The sequence below is a fragment of the Hoplias malabaricus genome, chromosome 3, assembly GCF_029633855.1.
Source record: "Hoplias malabaricus isolate fHopMal1 chromosome 3, fHopMal1.hap1, whole genome shotgun sequence".
Lineage (NCBI taxonomy): Eukaryota > Metazoa > Chordata > Actinopteri > Characiformes > Erythrinidae > Hoplias > Hoplias malabaricus.
In genome coordinates, this window is record NC_089802.1 from 49,869,192 (window position 1) to 49,889,283 (window position 20,092).

The 20,092-nt window shown below is 38.9% G+C and overlaps 1 protein-coding gene across 1 annotated transcript in view; it reads right to left on the reverse strand.

Annotated features, from left to right (window-relative positions):
* Positions 1-19,771, reverse strand: part of vstm2l (V-set and transmembrane domain containing 2 like) — a 30,875-nt gene extending 11,104 nt beyond the window's left edge. The window contains exon 1 of the mRNA XM_066666239.1: positions 19,415-19,771. Coding sequence (XP_066522336.1) covers positions 19,415-19,532 — 118 coding nt within the window. The 5' untranslated portion in view covers positions 19,533-19,771. The remainder of the gene's footprint in view (positions 1-19,414) is intronic.
* Between the last annotated feature and the right edge of the window lie 321 nt (positions 19,772-20,092).

The following is a 20,092-nucleotide window of genomic DNA, read 5'->3' on the forward strand; positions in this document are numbered from 1 at the left end:
AAGTAAGGTTGGACAGACTAAACTATTCTCTGTGGATGGTGGGGGAGCCAGGCATGAATTCTGTCATCTCCCATTCCAGCCAAAGCGAGTTCACACCCAGATGTATCTTTTCTCCGCCCCCAAGCATGAATTAATTTCCTCACAACTCAAACCACAGCTCTTCCAAAGGCGCATGCATGATTCATGGCAAAGTCACTGCTTGCAGTCAGATTTATTCGCATATGCAAAATGACAAGCACTTCAAACTCAGAGCATCATGCCATGCCCACTCCAATAATTTGATGAGGCAATGCACCCTTCTGCATTAAAGATAAACACAGCATTGTAGACGGTGAAATAGGTAAGAAAATGTATAAACACAAATACACCAGTGAAATAAACAATGAACAGAGAACCAGATATTTACTAAAAGCGTTCTCTTTTTTCTTTCATTTTTCCTCTTCTCAGTCCTGTTCTTTGTCCCTCTCTCCAACTCCTTTCACTATTTCTCTCTCTCTAGTCCTCTCTTTCTCTCTCATTTCTCACTTGCTCTCTCTCCCTTCTTCCCCCTGCAGGGCATGAGTTATGATGCAGGGGCAAGGCCTTCAGTTAAAATCTAACCAAACACTGGCACAGCTATCAAGTAGATCAAAGGTGAGCTCATCCCAGTGGTAGGGGAGGGGTAACAGAGGTGAGGTGGGTTGAGGGTTGTAGAGGCTGTGGAAAAACGTATGAAACTAGGAAATATGAGAGTAAGATGAGAGAGCAGAATGAATAAAGGCAGCCCCTAATTCTGAAGTAAACAGGTGCTATTCCCAGTCACGGAATTTAGTAACTTTATAAATATAACAACCAACACCTTAGTTTTTCAGAAAAAGAATGTATACTAATATATTACTAATATTAATATATATGAACATTTTCAAACTGTTCATTTCACAGGCATTACATTAGTCATTCCTCTAAATTCTTCATATTTGTTTGTATTGTATGTTATCACTATAATAAAACCTCATATTTCATGGGTTTAATATTACTTAGAGTAAAACAGATATTTGTTTCCTGTTATGAAGCTATATTTGGAACACTTCTGTGATTACGTGAATGTTTCTAGTGGAGTCAATTTTATTTGTATTGTGCTTTTTACAAATGGATGATGTCACAAAGCAGCTTTACAGACACAAAAGCATTGGTGTAGTCAGGTACTGATGCTGGATGATTCTCGCTGGATCACTAACACCATTGCAACTCGTCCTAAAAGTATTAGATGTGCTCAATCAATCCTGAGAACACTATTTAACAGCTCCACAGCCCGATCCTGGAGATATATACCCCTCTAGCTAATGATTAGCAGGCACATGTGACTGTCGTGAGTGTCTCCTTCTGTTTGTAATGTTTTTTTCTATTTGCATGTAGTGTAAAACATTACATTTGTCACATTTTATTAAGTAAATCACAATGAAGTTTTATGATATGTTTAAACTAGTATAAAATACAAAAGCTTCTATTTTACTTTCATTTGAAAAGCGTTCACAATTTCTCCATTTACAAACCACTTTACTAGCTGCTGTCAGCCTTTGTTATTGCCGTGCCAGAACTAGGCTGCCAAGTGTACCAGTTCTTGATTACAGCTTTAAATAACTCCCCTCGCCCTCTATTTTTTTCACACTTCACTTCTACATACTCCTCCATCCATCTTTCTCAGTGAGAGGTGCCTTAGACAAATGTATCAAAATGACAGCAACCAATGAAATCAAATTAAAAACCTGAGGAATTACTACACATCAATAAACCAGAGAACACTCTCAATGTATCAAAGAGACAAATAGATAATAAAGGCTCTGTAGAGAGGGGTGATAAAAGTCTAATGAAATACTGAAATCTGCTCGTTTATAATGAATGTAGATATGAAACCTGTAGATACACCTGTGAGTTTATCTCACATCTACTCTCCACATAAATTTCACAACACATTTTTTAAATTCCTTTTAATCTCTTTTCAATAGGATTATATCAAACTATTTTTAACTGGTTAGTCCCCAGTTATATATATAATCAGTGTGGAATCATGTCCATCCATTTGTAGACTTGCTCATTGTTACATCACGATTATGAAACATTTAAAATTAGCTGTTCGGTATCCATTATCCATATATATATATATATATATATTGTACAAATAAAGGAGTGAATAGTGCCATTTCAGAGGCACACTGTAGCAGTCTCTGCTCTCAAGCTTCTTTGTTCATAATTACCATGTTCCCACGGCTTTGCAAGCAGCTGTTATGCTGCAAAATATATATCACGCATATTCCTGCTTCTGTGCTCGTCCCACAAAAACTTTCATTCTGTTACACTCATTGTTTCTCTTTTGTTACTTGAACCAGATCCAAATCCTAGTGGTAATGATGTTCTCTGTCTAGCTCTCACTCTTTAAAACACACACACACACAACTAGGTTACTCTGTGCAGAACAGTCAGTCATTATCACTAAGCTGAAAAAAAAAAAAGCTCTCTCTCAGTCTCTCTCTCTCTCTCCCCTTGTTTGTCTGTATCGATTTGAAGCTTGTCAAATTGCTTTACAGCTCAGGTCTCGGCTCTCCTTCTCTGTCCTACTTATGAAACATGGCTGCTTGACAAACAGGGAGTATCCCAGGGTGCTTTGTGCCTTTGTCAGACCATGACAGATCCTTCCAGAATGGGTTGTAAAGGTGTGACACTTAAATCAAATCAGCAGAATCACAAATCAATGCAGTAACCTTGGCCACTCCCTGTATGAACTGAGCAAAGCCCGGTTCTCTGGAGTTCTCGGATTCTCCCACTGCGGAGATTAATGCCACTCCAACAGTTACATATTATGTTACTGCAAACTGAAATATTTCTATGGATGGACTACCTTACCAGCTGAAACAACCACTGAATGTGAATAGGATGCACAGCCATTTACAAGGATCCAAGCAAATCATATTTTACAGTATTCTCACATATTCTCTCTCCAACATAGTTTTTACATTACTATGTTCCAGCCTCTCTTTTATTTTAGAAGAAACCAGGCATTTTTGCTACTCTACCACATTACCTGTGGGTAACCCCCATTATATCAGGAATAAAATCCTTTTATTTCCCAAAATCAAAATTCCTCACCAACAGGACAAAATGTAACTAAGTAAAGCTTAAATACATACAAATAAACAATGTTATATATGTTAGGGGTTTTATAATAAATATTTACATGGTAGTAATAAATTAATAATTGATTAATTCAGATTCAGAAATACTTTATTGATCCCAGAGGGAAACTGCTGTTGGGATCAATAAAGTATTTCTGAATATCTTATCCCTGGGCACTCCAAAAATATATTTTGTGTTTAATGTACCAGCTTAGTGTGGCACGGTGGCGCAGCAGGTAGTGTCGCAGTCACACAACTCCAGGGACCTGGAGGTTGTGGGTTCAAGTCCCGCTCCGGGTGACTGTCTGTGAGGAGTTTGGTGTGTTCTCCACGTTTCTGCGTGGGTTTCCTCTGGGTGCTCCGTTTTCCTCCCACGGTCCAAAAACACACGTTGGTAGGTGGATTGGCGACTCAAAAGTGTCCGTAGGCGTGAGTGAATGTGCGTGTTGCCCTTTGAAGGACTGGCACCCCCTCCAGGGTGTATTCGCGCCTTGTGCCCAATGATTCTAGGTAGGCTCAGGACCAACCGCGACCCTAAACTGGATAAGCGGTTACAAATAATGAATGAATGTACTAGCTTAGGTTGGTTTGGCAGAGTGGATTCCAGTCAAAATGTCATTATGTCCAGGATGCAGATTGCACTGCCTCTGCTTGTTCCGCTGGAGACGACATCATTTCTGCCATGGAAAAGCTCAAAAATGCTGCCTATAAAAATTCATTTCCATCCCTCTCTGCTTGTTAAAGGTGTATTGCTCAAGGATTTTTTGTGGAATGTGCTACTCTGTTTGAACTCAGCATTAGCCTAGCCAGATCTACGCCGCTGCAGGTTGAGGCGAGCACAAAGCTGCTGAGGGTGGAGTGGAGTGGAGCTCCAGAGGTGCATATGGGCTAACTGAGCTAAAGGTCTTTCTGCTTTTTTCTTAACAAACTAGGGCCTCTGTCAAGTTTTAAAGTGCCCTCTGGTAAGGTCTAGTGTTCAGATATGTCTTTTTTTAATTTCAGACTTATGAAATTATAAATTTCAGTACTAAATTATTTTTTCAGTATAAGGTGACATAAGTACATAAAGATTTGAGATGTGGACAGAAATATATATTAGATTCTGCAAATAGATTGCATTTTGCAGGGACGGTCACACCAGCAAAATAATACCATTTATTATAACATATTATTCCCACTTAGGAAGATACAGAAGCCCTGAAAGGCACAATGAAAATAAAAGTTTAATGTATGTAAGATCCATATAATTTATATTTTTATGCCTGTTATACACACCAGAAACAACTGAAATAATACTTTCTGGCATAACTTATATAACTGTAGCTATTAAAAGCATAAACATTTTTCTAAGGCGCTAGGTAAGAATTAGCATGCTGTACCAGATTTGACCACAAGGGAGCAGTTAAACGCAATACACTGCCCACAGCCAAAACACGAAGAAACTGGCTGTCATACAGCATCAGGAGAGACAAAAAATTATATATATATAAATATTTCAAATAAGACAAAATACATATAAAGTTCTGATATGTGGTAAAACAAAAATACAGTATTGCAATTAAATATATTTGGATAATATTTCAGGTAATTTCAATAACTGGAGCATTATCCACTAGATTACACCAACCACCACCACACTACTACTGCTACTAGGCTAATTATAATGATGTGTAATAATAATAATAATAATAATAATAAGTCACACAGCTCCAGGGACCTGGAGGTTGTGGGTTCGATTCCCGCTCCGGGTCTATGAGGAGATTGGTGTGTTCTCCCCGTGTCTGCGTGGGTTTCCTCCGGGTGCTCCGGTTTCCTCCCACAGTCCAAAACCACACGTTGGTAGGTGGACTGGTGACTCAAAAGTGTCTGTAGGTGTGAATGTGTGAGTGAATGTGTGTGTGTGTCTGTGTTGCCCTGTGAAGGACTGGCGCCCAATGATTCCAGGTAGGCTCTGGACCCACCGCGACCCTGAACTGGATAAGCGGTTACAGATAGTGAATGAATAATAATAGCTCAAAAAACTTATATATCCAAGCAAACCATATTTCCATGAAATTATCTTATAAATGTAACTCCTTTATAATACTGAAATGAAGGCCATTATATTTGTTTGTATTATAAGAAATGTCATCTTTGTAAAAAACATGCATGCTGCTTTTGTTGATTTTCTGAAGTACCCTTTTATCTGACCTTTAAAAGCACGCCTGTGTGTACTGTAGATTTCTGCTCTAATTTTGTGTGCATGCACTTCATGCTAGAGTTGTCACGATACCAGAATTTTGATTCTGATACTGATTCCAAGTGTAGTATCACAATTCTCGATACCAAAATGATTTTTTTAAGGCCAAACAAAACCTGCTAAATATTAGTATTTCAGTTTGATTTCCTTAAATGTTAAGGTCAGTGGTTAAACGTGGACAGATTTTTACAGAAGGAAGAGTCAGTGATGTTCTACTCCATGTTAAAATGTTAATGGTATTCAAATAGTTGAGGAAAATAAGGTTTTAAGGTTCTAAGAGAAAATGAAGTTAAAAAATAACACTTATTATATGAGCATAAGTTGTACATTTAATGTAAACTTCAAATACTAATATTTCACAGTTTAAAATTAACCCACAGGAAAGCATTAGAAGTGAGAATGAAAATAATTACAGCTTAAACTGTACAGCTATTACTCCCTTTATGACACATACTTTACTACTTAAAATGAACCCATGCGAACTGTATGAAGTAATATAAAGAGTAAAACCTTAATATTTGGGTTTAAGCTGCGATATTTGCTCTGCTGAATACTACATGCTGTATAGTCTGTTTGCAAAAGAAAAAAGTTTATAACTACTAACTATAACACTTATGAGCATAAGCTGTACACTGTTCAGCTCTCTGAAGAGCTCAGGCTGTTTAAGTTGCTGGTGTTGCCTGTTTTGTAAAGAAAGCATTTATAACGTGGTTTGTAGACACAGCTCTGCTACTTCTTTCTCTCTGTTCGAGTTGAGTGAAGCGTGCGGCTCAACTCGCTATTTGATTCACTGATCAAATAGAACGCGCTATTTGATTCGCTAAATCAACCTAATAGAACGGGCTACTTGATTAACTTATTCAGTATACTGATTCAGTTCAGCATCAAATGAGTCAGAAACGAATCGTTTACAACTTTGTCGTATTGAAAAAGAATCGACATTTCGATGTTTTGTGCAACCCTACATGCTTTATGAAGGTATCATATAAACAGTGCACTGCTTCAGTGGCCTGCTCTTTCCACCATCCACATTAAATATGAAAGAGCGAGAGAAGATATAAATAAATAAAAAGACAAACAAAAAAAATAAATAAATAAGTAAACACGGAAGTCTTCTCTAGAGAGCACCCATCCACACCTCTCAGTAAGTCCAGCATCTTCTCTCCTGCTCTCAGCCCGAGTAACAATATATGAGCTGTGTGTCATTTGCATTCTTACAGCAATAAAAGGATGAATCACACTATCTCATCTGCCATAGACAGTCAAGTGAGGGAGAAGTCACAGCCCCAAACAGCTCATTAGAATTCATTATAGAGAGACTTACTGGAGATAGTTGTCAGCAATGTACAGAATGTTTCTCATTTATTTATTTAGATCCATCGTCCTTAGATGAATGTGTACAGACAACTGGTACTTAAATAAAGCCAAAAAAGGTAAGCAGGGACAAGCATGGTAAAACTCCAACATTATTCATAAAATATATCACTAAAGATGCCCCGGAAATAATATGACGGGTTGTGAATGACTTAAAATAAACACTGAAAAAGGTAGTGCATTGAATTCCATTCAAATGTGTACATCGCTGTGTACAGATTTCATTCATTTAAGCGTACATACATGTACAAGTGTACATACCCTGTGTTCAACTTATATCTCAAAAATCTCTTTCAACTATGAAAAAAAGTAAAAGCCTTCTGGAAACAGGGAAATTCATAAAAGTGCTACAGATTCTACAGAAGTGCTCATATTTTGAATATCACTGCAGTAACATTAGTCTATTGTTAAATTAGATTATGGTAATATTGACTTTAAATCAATCAACACACAGTAATTAGATAAATATATAATGTGATCATAATTTTGTGAGAAGGCACTAGCTAGTTTTATGCTAGCAATACTCATTTTCATGAACATTAAAATGTTTTTTAAATGATTAACCTGGTTATTAAGCAATTTTATTTAAAAATATATATATATATTTAAATAAATCTAGTTATTAAATTATGAAAAAGTCTGATGTGGTAGCGTTGGGGAAAACCCTAAGAACAGGCCATGTTAAAGCACATTTTATACCATACACATGATTTTTTTCGATATGTTACAAGTTTACTGCACTGAATCAGTGATATTGTTTTCATTGACACAGCCTCAAAAATGTGCACACCTTAGAAAATTAAATTATTTCAGTAAATGTGTGCTTTTTCACATCTCTCTGTTTGTATGTGGTGTGTGTGTGTATCCAGTGTCACATGGTCTCTCCTTTGGGAAATAAGCACAGGTAGCATGTGAAATCAGCCTGAATTGAAGGCTGCAGAGAGACTAATGTAATAAGACCACAACTTGGGCACAGCGACCCCCAGCCTGCACCTTGCCAGTGCATCTCTTATAACCCCAGAGACAGGTAGAATGCATGTATGTGTGTGTGGGAGGATGGTTGATGAGAGAGAGAGAGAGAGAGAGAGAGAGAGAGAGAGAGAGCATGTGTGTGTGTGAATTTCAAGACTTTCTCTCACACAGGGGACATTATGAAAGCTGGGGAAGTGAGTGTATAATGAAATGAGAAGGAAGTCAAAGCACTGTGGCGAGTGACAATAAATCAGCTCAGGCTATTCACCACATCAGTTTAAAAGGGAAATCAATAGGAATCCAAAGCTATTAGAATCCAATGAGTTTCTTGCACAATAATACAAGTACACTTACAATGAGGAATTAATAAGAAAAACTGATATTCGTGCTCTTTTTAGACTAAATCTAAGCACCAAATCAATACTGCATTAAACAAATAACATAAATGCATAGATATATAAAGTGTATGTTTTGGAATGTTTCTAACATTTCTGGCTTTTAAAATACTACTTAATGACCATGGGAACTGGTGCTGGGCGATAAGAGCACAAATCAATATCACAATTAATTGTACAATTTTTCTCTTGTTTTTTGAGAACAGTTTTTATTTGCTGTTTTCACTTTGAATATTCACAAAATATGAACTGACGTGTCCAAATTTAAACACTAAACATTTAAAATATAACCATGCATTATGTTCGGGAGAAATAAATAATAATAATACGTGTAAAATAAAACATACTATGAATTGGATGCCCAGTCGTGCACATATGGCTGAGTCATATGAGGTGCTCATTGTTTCCATTCTTTAAAACCACACTGGCCTGATTTCCTTTAGTATATCAGTGACTACATTTTGGCAATAATTAATTATGTACAACCATAGCAGAGCTGTCATGAGCCCCAGTCCGATAAACAAATCAACATTCCCTCTGTGCCCCACCACTCTCTCTCTCTCTCTCTCACACACACACACACACACACACACACTTACACACACTTTCTCTCTGCAGGAGGAGCACAGTCAGACAGGGATGCACATCCTAATTAGAGAAACAAAGAGCAAGAGAAACAAAAAAGTGACTCTCCTGTGGCACCACTAGTCCTTAATATGCACAGCTTCTCTCCATTCTGCAGCCATTACAGTAATTAGCCTGGGCCATTGATGCACCATCGCTATTGTCTAAATACCGCCTTCCCTAATGCCCACTAAATATGCAGGGCTGACAACCACACTCTTCTTAAAATCCACTGCTTTCAGTGTCAGTTATTCTCACTGCAGCAGGCACTAAGATTTCACTGTTGATAAGCAGTGAGTATTACAATCAATAAGGGATATAATACTACCTAAAATCAAATAACAGATCTTGTTTATATATAGAATTTACACAATTTTCTCCTTAAATGTAGTTATTGCCAAGTCCACCACTAGCTAGAACTCCCTTAAACACATGATGCTACCAAACTGAAGGCTAGCAAATGCTTTATTTGATACATGTAAAAACTGCTGTCAACACAGTATGACTGTACATGTCTGAGCTTTTGTTTCACATATTAAAATCTTATTAAGTAAAATGAGTAAAAGAGGTCTACAGTGCGAGGTGCACAGGAATGAGGTGTAGGAGCTCTGGATTTTAGCCATTATTGCTTGGTCCTCTTACTTCTCTTTTCTCGTTTTCATCATTTTTACTCAGCACCTTATATTGCTCTGTGTTAGCTATGTTTATTTAGCTCTGTTTATCATTTTCTCTGTACTCTTACATAACTGTGAATCCCGAGCTGAGATTAGAGAGACTCAGATGATGAGGTGGGACAATTGTAGGTAGGTCCCAAAGCACCAAATGAATGTGCTAATGCATTGATTTGTTTTTCATAATATGTCCCAATACCATATTTCTACACAATCAAAAAAAAAAAATGCAGATGTATAGTATCAGTGTCACACGCCTCCAGGGACCTCGAGTTGCGGGTTTGAGTCTGTGAGGAGTTTGGCATGTTCTCCCGTGTCCGTGTGGGTTTCCTCCAGGTGCTCCGGTTTCCTCCCATGGTTCAAAAACACAGTTGGTAGGTGTGAATGTGAACCCTGCGAAGTACCGTGATTCCAGGTAGGCTCAGGATCCACCACAACCCTGAATTTTATTAGCGGTTACAGACAATGAATCAATCAATTAATTAAGCATATCTTAACGATATGAGATTTGGTGAATACTTATGCCAATAATAAACAAAATTGAAATCGTAGTACAGATTTGCTTTCATCTGTAAATTTCTGCAATGCTGACACACCAGAGATGTGCAGCTTAAGTTGCATCGAGTTAAATGTGTAAAATATTCTTCTAATACATTTTCATTGGGCTACATGTGAGCCACCATGCACTATTCAATCATAATGCATCACATCCTGATACTGAGACTGATTTGGGTTTAACTGGGTATAAAGGAACTGGGTTTATAGAGTTTAGTTATATGGCAGCAAATAAATATTGCTGATGGTAGGTCAAATGCATCTATAAATCGTTGTCTCTGATAAAAATGTCACATTATTATTATTATACATTATTATGAGCAGCTACATAAGCACTTAAATATAAGCCCAGTATCTGTGTACTAACACTGGCCAACATAAGTAAACATTCTGATTCTCAACTGACCAGAATATTTTTAAGGTCTATAAGTTTGTGGTGAATAGAATGAAGTTCCATAGAGAAGATGCAGGGTCACACACTGTGACAAGGTCGGTTATTCCGAAGCTTAAGGACACAAATAATCTAACGTGTACCTCTGCTCCCATGGATACCAAATCATAACAGCAGGACATTCTCTATAGGCCTGGCTCTGCATGACTGACATGTGAATTTGTTCACATATATGTGTGTGTGTGTGCATGTGTATGTGTGTTTGCTGTTGCACATATTCAGCACAAAATTGCCCTGATATTTTATAAAGCCCAACAAAATTTCCATGTTTCATTGCTAAAAAACACAAGACAATGCCACTTTTTGGTGACAGAGTTCATGGTTAAATTCTGGTTAAAAAGATTTCTACAAGATATCAATCCTTAATAGAAGCAATTCTTAGATGCATTGTGAATCTCAATCTTAATTAATAGTTGTACACTTTGATTTTCCAACTGCTTTTTAAATTGTGTGTGTTCTTATGAACTTATAGATTGGGTGAAATGAATTGAAAATACCTTGAATCAAAATCAAACTGGATCATGCTGTGACTAGAGACTGTCACCACTGGTTCTTATCTATACAATGTTAAGTATGCTAAGACACTAAGGAATCTTGGTGCTGTGCCATAGAACAGTCCTCAAACCAGTCCTCAGGGCCTCACAGATGGTCCAATTTTTATTCCAAAACATCTTAATGTGGAGAAATCCAGAGAGAGAGAGAGAGAGAGAGAGAGAGAAACAGATATATATATATATATATATATATATATATATATATATATATATATATATATATATATATATATATATATATATATATATATATATAGACAGAGACAGAGCGAGAGCAAAGAGAGAAAATTAAGACAGGCATGTTGGAGAACTATGTTCGACTGCTAGAAGCATAAATATCATGCCTGTGTAAGGAAGTATTCTGACACAACACAGTATGCAAATTTGTGAACTAGTGTTCCCACCCCTTTGTTCTCAGCCTCCAATGATGCTCTCTTCATACTGCAGCCGCACTGGAGTGTAAAATATACTGTCATTTGGCTGAAGTAGTTATTAGTGGTGTAACCGATCACAGATAAATGTATCCAATAACAGTGTGCAATACAGTTTTCCTGCTGCTGTTACTGTTTGCAGTAATAATGTAATAATTCCCTAAATCTCACTGCAGAGTTTTTGTGGTGTATGGAGTTTGTGGCGTGTCAGGCTGAGACCCAGAAATGTTCAGTAAATCAACCACAGAGTGATGGACTCAACTATTTAAACTAAGCAAACTCTCCAGACTGCGCCAAAATAAATGCCACTAATACAAACCAAGCAGTAACAAAACACTGTAGCGTCTGCCACGGGCTTTGTGGGGCCTGGGGGCCAATCGCGACTCCAAAAACTCTAGATTTACATTGCTCCAATGCTTTCACTGTTTGGGGTTGCTTTAGATACATGTTTACTGTGATGTCGTGGAATCCGAATACTTAACAAAGCACTCTGTTAGCTCACTCAGTTGTCACACGCATGTGTGAAGGTGAGTGACGTTAAATTGATCTCATATTCACTTCTGACAATATCAGGGAAAATAGCATCTCAACATTTAGAACAAACTCACTGCCTTAGATTTTTCAGGTTTAGGTTAAAAACATTTTTTCCAGAGTTTTATTCTGAAGAAGGCCTTGCAAATCTCACATTTTTAACTCAATACATGTGGTAAAGCTTGAGTGCTACATGTTCTTAATTACTAATCTTGATTTTGGTTGTAACTCACCTATAGATGGTAGTAGCAGCTACTCTGTGTTGTCTCTGTCTCTTCATTGAGATAATCTCTAAGCGAGGTGTGTGTTCCTTTCATTCTTTTTTCAATGTCTTTTATCTACAGCACCTAACATTACTGGAGCAAGTAAAATATGTTGACCAATCCAGGGCAGGAAGCACACTGGGGGCATGTGTCTAGCACAAAGAGGGCATGTCCAGCTGAAGCTCTTATGCTTACTGGGCTAAAGTTTACACAAAACCAGCCTGAAGCTTAGAGCACCTGCAAACCTGACCCTCTACAGTCACATTACTGTGTTCTATAAGAGCAAAATCCTCACCTCTGCTATAGCCATTTATCAAACCTGACCTGAGTGTGAGAGAGAGAGAGAGAATTAAGCACCTTCAAGCCCAAAGGAATTTTAAAAGCAAATAAAATTAAAGTGATGGATTTAAACAACAGCCAAGTATCACAAGAACCAATGCAGTCTTCCCTAATCTTCTGTGTCCAGTTATGACAGGACAAAATTCTCATATTGTTAATATTCAGTGCAATGGGTGGAAATATAATAATTTTTGAATGATCCTGAAGTATCAGACTACAACAGGAGTGAAACAAATTACATGCAAATGTTATTGTGTACACATTAATAATAATATTACTTGTATAAATTTGTTTTTCTTTTACAAGAATTAAATTTGTACTTATACACATATAAACACACACACACCAGTACCTATCTTAAACACAAAGTCCCAAGAATGATAATGGAAAGGTGAAAGTGATTAAATATAATTTTATGTTTAAATTAAGCACAAGTGGTTTTAGAATTTTTAAGTCATATCTCAAAAAGGCTCAGACAACACAGTCACTGCAATAGGTCATTTGACAGAGCAGTTGGAAAAAGAATAAACCAAAGTGTTTGCAATTTACCAAATGGTACTGCCACTTGGACTAGGAACTATAAAAACTGGCATACTGGCATTAAAGTGATCAGTTAAGATATGCAGCCATTTTCATCATTCAGTTGCATAATCACAGATACTGTTCATATTTACAGACAAACTACTGTACATTTTAGTGATGTGTCGGTCGCGAACGAACCGGTTCAAAGAGCCGGCTCTTGTAAGTGAACGATGAGAGCCGGTTCCCGTCTAAGACCGAGCCATTTTTTTCTAAGGCTTGTCATTCAACCAATCAGAGAACAACAAGCAAAGATACCAATCAGGAGATGCAATGCTAGAAGTACGGTCTTATCTTGAGGAGCCTCTTATTCCAAGAACAGAAGACCCACTGAGCTGGTGACATTCAAAGGCCTCAGTTTACCCACGGCTAGTCAAGGTGATGGCAGGGCAACTGTGTATTGTAGCGACATCAGTACCCTCTGAAAGAAATTTTTCAAAAACTGGGCAGATAATAACAGAGAGAAGAAACTGGATCAACCCCTACAAACTGAGACACCTGGTTTTCCTGAATGCCAATCTGCCTTCCAAAAAATAGTTGAAGAAAATGTTAAATCAGTTAAATGTTTGTTGACAGTTGTGGTTGTTTTAATCACTACCGTTGAATGCTGCTGTTTTGCACTTTGCAGAGTATGTGTTTATTTAATTACCCAGAAATGAATGATTATTTAATTTAATAAGCTATTTTGTAATACCTACCTTTTGGGTTCCATTGGCTATATTTCAGAGTTTATAAGTGATTTTTTATTAAGGTGTTTAAATAAAATCCAGTTATACAATTAAATGTGTGAGTGCAATCAGTGAGTTATTACAAGACAGCCATAAAAACAATTGGCCATTACAACACTATGTATTATTTTTAATATTGAACAATAATATTTTGTCCATATAGTCATGTAAAATGTAGGTAATATTGTTCTGTACCAGTGGAAATAAGGTAAAACAAAGAGCCATTTAGGAGTCGAAATTCCCATCACTAGTTCATTTCATTAAAGAGGCTGCATATTTATGTATGAAATATAAAATCATTATGCTTATAGTTTTAATCGTATTTTAAATGTGGTAGCTACATCAGACACACATACATATAAACTCTCTCTCTGAGAGGGACTGTTTCTGACTGGTTTTCAGCCATTAATCAATTCTTGTGTGCTTTAAAATTGCTTTTTGTCTTCCAATACATCAAGTGGCCCCAATCCAGAATGAGCGCACTTATACCCACCGTCCCATAATGTTTCACAGCACCTTTCTACACAACATACTTGTACTGTTAGTCTGTGTGTATTGCTTATTGATATAACCTCTGTGTGAATGATTGTTAGTACACAAAGGTTTAGTGGTTCATGTGTATGACCAGCTTATCTCACATGTACCTGACAAGCCGGCTGTAGCAGTAGTGCTGGAGCTACAGCTACATGACTTTACAGTATTTTCGGGGGCAACATTGCTATCCCTCTTCTATAGGATGATTAATCTTTTCTGCACTGTTACTTCCTTGCTCCATTTACAGTACACTGTAAAAAATTGCAGTGTCAAAAGGGTTACCTGGAGTGGTGCCAGAGAGCAAGCACCATTGATTCCATATGGAACTATTCACTGGTTAGTTTTTTAAAGAACTATGCTTTATAAATAAGACATCCAAGTGTTAGGATCCTTCAAATATACTTCACATAATGTAAAGGTTTTAAATACAGTCTCATACATGAATGTATTTAAATGGTTTTGGCTTTCAGTACATTTTCCATTAGTACAGGACCATATATTCTTGGAGTTCACGTGGGTAATGACAGTGAGACATGGAGGGGCGTGATTGGGAGGAACGGTCCCGCTGATCTGAACCCGAGTGGTGTTCAGTTATTGGATTTCTGTGCTCGTCACAGTTTGTCCATTACGAACACCATGTTCGAACACAAGGGTGTCCACAAGTACACCTGGCATCAGGACACCCTAGGCCGCATTTCGATGATCGACTTTATAGTCGTATCATCTGACCTGCGGCCATATGTTCTGGACACTCGGGTGAAGAGGGGCGCTGAGCTGTCAACTGATCACCACCTTGTGGTGAGTTGGATCAGATGGCGGGGGAGGATGTCGGACAGACCTGGCAGGCCCAAACGTGTGCTCGTCTATCACTGGGGCTGAAGTGGCCAAGGTGGTAGGGAAACTCCTTGGCGGTAGGGCCAAGGCTCTGGATGTTGTGGGGCTGTCCTGGTTGACACGTCTTTGCAACATCGCGTGGACATCGGGGGCAGTGCCTCTGGACTGGCAGACTGGGGTGGTGGTTCCCCTTTTTAAAAAGGGGGATCGGAGGGTGTGTTCCAACTATAGGATCATACTCCTCAGCCTCCCCGGTAAGGTCTATGCGGGAGTACTGGAGAAGAGAGTCCGACTGATAGTTGAACCTCGGATCCAGGAGGAACAATGCGGATTCCGCCCCGGTCGTGGAACACAGGACCAGCTCTTTACCCTCGCTAGGATCCTGAAGGGGGCATGGGAGTTTGCTCAACCAGTCTACATGTGTTTTGTGGATCTGGAGAAGGCATTCGACCGTGTCCCTCAGGGTATTCTGTGGGGGGTGCTCAGGGAGTATGGGGTACTGGGCTCTTTGTTACGAGCTATCCAGTCCCTGTACAAACAGAGCAGGAGTCTGGTTCGTATGGCTGGCAGTAAGTCCGACTGGTTTCCAGTCGGAGTTGGACTCCGTCAGGGCTGCCCGTTGTCACCGGTTCTGTTCACAATTTTTATGGACCGAATTTCTCGGCGTAGCCAAGTGGCGGAGGGTGTCCGGTTTGGTGGTCTCAGGATCCCATGTCTGCTTTTTGCAGATGATGTGGTCTTGTTGGCTTCATCGGGCCGGGACCTCCAGCTCTTGCTGGGCCAGTTTGCAGCCGAGTGTGAAGCGGTAGGGATGAGGATCAGCACCTCCAAGTCCGAGTCCATGGTACTCAGTCGGAAAAGGGTGGAGTGCTCTCTCCAGGTTGGAAGTGAGACTCGGAGTGGAGCCGCTGCTCCTCCACGTGGAGAGGAGCCAGTTGAGGTGGTTCGGGCATCTGGTTCGGATGCCTCCTGGACGCCTTCCTGGAGAGGTGTTCCGGGCATGTCCAACGGGGAGGAGGCCCCGGGGCAGACCAAGAACACGCTGGAGAGACTATATATCTCGACTGGCCTGGGAACGCCTCGGTGTACCCCCGGAGGAGCTGGAGTCGGTGGCTGGGGAGAGGGAGGTCTGGGTTTCTTTGCTCCGACTGCTTCCCCCGCGACCCGGACCCAGATAAGCGGTGGATAATGGATGGATGGATGGATGACATATATTCTTGGAGGGGTCTTTAAATGAACACTATGTAGTATTTTTACCTAAAAACGACAGCTTCAAAATGAAGCTCTCTCTTCTCTGTGGGGATGCTTCCCTACAATCTTGGTTATGCAACTTTAGAATCACAGATTTAGAGTTGAAAGCTTGTGAGAACTGTGTGCTTAACGGCACATAGCTGATGTGTATTAACTTTGCTACAAGAAGAATCTAGCTTGGATTTTCTGGTACCGACATTACAACAGATGTAGCAAGGTGGAGAAAAGAGAGAGAGAGAGAGAGAGAGAGAGAGAGAGAGTTAAAAGAGAGCAGCCGTAAAAGAGTTAATATAGGACTGACTTTACTCTGGAGGGAGCTGAGAGAGACATTACACAAGACAGATGCTTTTTTCTTGTTGGACTAGTAACATGTTTCTTGATGTGGCAGTGATAAATCTTGTTGATGAAAGTGTTATAATAAGGTTTTTGAGGGTAACTGAGCAGTGAGCCAGGGTTTGAGACTGCAACCTTTAGCCAGATTAGTGAATGTTTTAGCATTAGACACTGATTTTGGTAATAAGTGGGTTTCTTGTAGACTGCTGTGTGGTTGTAATGGCCGGTTACACTTTGTGTCGGTGGAACCCAAGCTTTGTTGACGACAAAGTCTTAGAATCAGGTTTTTGAGAGTTATTGATGAACCAGGGCCAGTGGTAGTGCCTGTTAACTTTAGCTCACTTTTTAGCGCTGGTCATTGATTCTGGTAATGAGTGCTTTTCTGTCAGTTGCTGTGTGGTTGAAATCGCTATAGCACCACTGAAGTTACACAGATTTCCCATTCTTGACATTGAGGGAGTCTGTGAGTGTGTGTGTGACTTGATTTCACAAGAGTTCTATAAATATGAATTACATTCAGCAACAGGTAGGGGGAGCCCAGGAGTCAAAAAAGGAAATTCTGATGTAGTATCCCTTTAAACAAAACAAGGTTCTGCAAACTCTCATTGACAACAATGAAAAATGATTCAAAATGTGTCAAATCTCATTGCATTAAAATTAAAAAATGTGTTTGCCTTCTTTCAACAGCAACAATACAAACCTCAGGTTTTTATTCAATTAAAATCACATGGAAAATCTTGAAAATGTAAATAAAATGATCTTTATTATTACTATATTTTCACTGTTAGACTAAATGTGTCCACTTATGCTGTAAATGGTAGATGTATGTAATACCCCTTAAGATAAGGGCAGTAAATCTCAGCCCTTTGTTAAAACCAACTCCTTTGAAACTGGATTGCAGAGAATTTCTTTAGCTTGGCTTTGTGAAGGATTGAGGTCTCGAACCTCAACACCTCATTTGCCCCTTTTTATCACCACTGTATTGATCCAGGGCTCAGTGAGCATGGTGCTGATTTATACTTGGTGTTGAATTAGGTCAGCAGAATGGTGGAGGCATATAGCTACTTAGGTTTCATGCTGCATTCATTACCCTGCTTTACAGTTACGGTTGAATTGTTCTGATCTATATAGAAGTGTATAAATGGACAGAGAGCAGCTGTAAATTATGTGTATTCCCAATGCATACTTTGAAAAAAGGGGGTGTTTCAATGCTTCTTCAATACAAGCAGTGGTTACAAGTCAACTCAAGCAACCAGTTGCATCTATTTCTTTATCTATTGTTCTCCTTTTGATGTAGAGCCTCTTTTATAGTGTATAATAACCATTTTTATACAAATCAGTGTTCCAGCAAAAAAGATTCCTGTTTAGTTTCAAAGAATCCATTTTTTTAGCACTATACTCTTAGCGAAGGAATTCTAAATACTACTGAAAACCACAAGGGAACACATTGTGTGAACATCTAAAACTGTTAAAACAAAAAATAAGTATTTATATGTAATAGTATGTAGTATTTAGTATGTAGGAGTGTTCACAGTTCTTAGCAGAACAAGTGCCTTTATTAAAGACCCACTGGTGAACTACAGACAGTGTTTATAGAAACATTTTTCTAAATGTGTAAAGATTATTATGAATGTTGCAGGTTTGATTGTTATTAATCTAAACACATTCATACATAATAGTGTAGCAAGGTGGCTGGTGGTTAGACAGAACAACCGATGTCCAACCGAGGTCAATCCTATCAGTTTTTAACAAATAAAAGAAGTATCAGGTATCTGCTTGAAATTAACAGTTAACATTATATTTTGTCTAAAACATTTTTAATTGTATTATTATTTTTCATTATTACTGTTATTATCATCATTATTAATGTTATTAGATAGATACACTGATTGATTGGTTGATTGACAGATAGGAAAAATCAAGATTGTTGGTTAAATATTGATTATTGTCACTGTGTGAAATAATAATATAAGCATGAACCTTTTTCTGATTCTATTAGGAACAAAATAGGTTTCAATTAATGGACTAAAACAAGTTGATTTTTACTCAGATTAGTATAAAATAAATGAAGCAGCAACAGCTTGTGGGGGGTACACTTTTAAATTGGTGGGGACAAATATCTGGCAAAGTCCAAAAGGAAAAAAAAGTCAGCAGCGTTTCATTATAAAAAGTGCAAACAAAAATATGATTACAACACTTTTTTGTTTCCTGTTGCACTAAAGTATGTCCAGAACTAAACGTGTTTTCTTTCTAATGTAACAGCTGGTCAGTGCTCTTTGTGTTCCCTCACATTCAGAGGGAATTTATCACAATAACAATACAATATTGTCGTTGCCCACCCATAAATACTTAAATTTCCTCTAGGAACTAGCTTGAAAATGTTACCCTGAAAACAGCTAACAACGTTGGAAGTAGGCCAAAGCAGTAAACACATAGAGCTTGTTACTGTATGTGCTAAAGACGAAAGTTATCAATCGTCAGTAACAGTGAAGTGACCAGAGGCGTCCATTTATCAGCCCCGCCCCTTTGTGTCTATAGTGAACGGGTCACCACAATACTGTCGTTTCATATTCCTCTGAACGCCTACAACCGCCCAGCGCTGCTTACCGTTTCCTGAGATGTGGTTATCCACCTCACCGCGTCCAGTCGCTTGAGAAGCGGCGGTCAATTGAAGGAAAAGTGCCACATAATGTGAAATCCACAGCAGCGCTCCGAACGGCCCCATGTCTTTAACTGACGGCTGTTGAAGAGTTAGGCTAGTTCAGACACAGCCCACACATGAGGCGAGCACAGGTAGGTTATTCCGCTCCGGCACTATTCTCCTCCGCCGACAGAGCTCTGCCGTTTCAGGCGAGACAGAAAAAAAAAAGCAAAAGTGTCGCCGAACCTCCTTCGTTTGACTCTCTGAAGCTCACTTTCCTCACTTTCCCCCGGTCTTCCCTCTCCCCGCCTCGCGCGCACGAATTAACGGCTCGAGTGTGGCGGATGGAGAAGAGCGCGGGGAGGCGAAGGAGGAGTGAGTGGGCAGGGCTCTACTGCATAATCAATTAGGCGGAGTGATACCACTTGGTAATTAATTCATTAAACATTTAAAGCACACCGAGACACGGGCTTAAATTTCACCTGGAAAAAAAAAAATCTAGCCTAGGCTAATTTCCGCAACCGACTCCAGAGGTTTCCATTGTGAAACACGGAACAAATGCAATTAAGATTCGCCGAGTTATCGTAGCCCTGGAAGTGCAGTTAAATCAATTGTATTAGCGACAGGAAAAGACGACCAAGCCT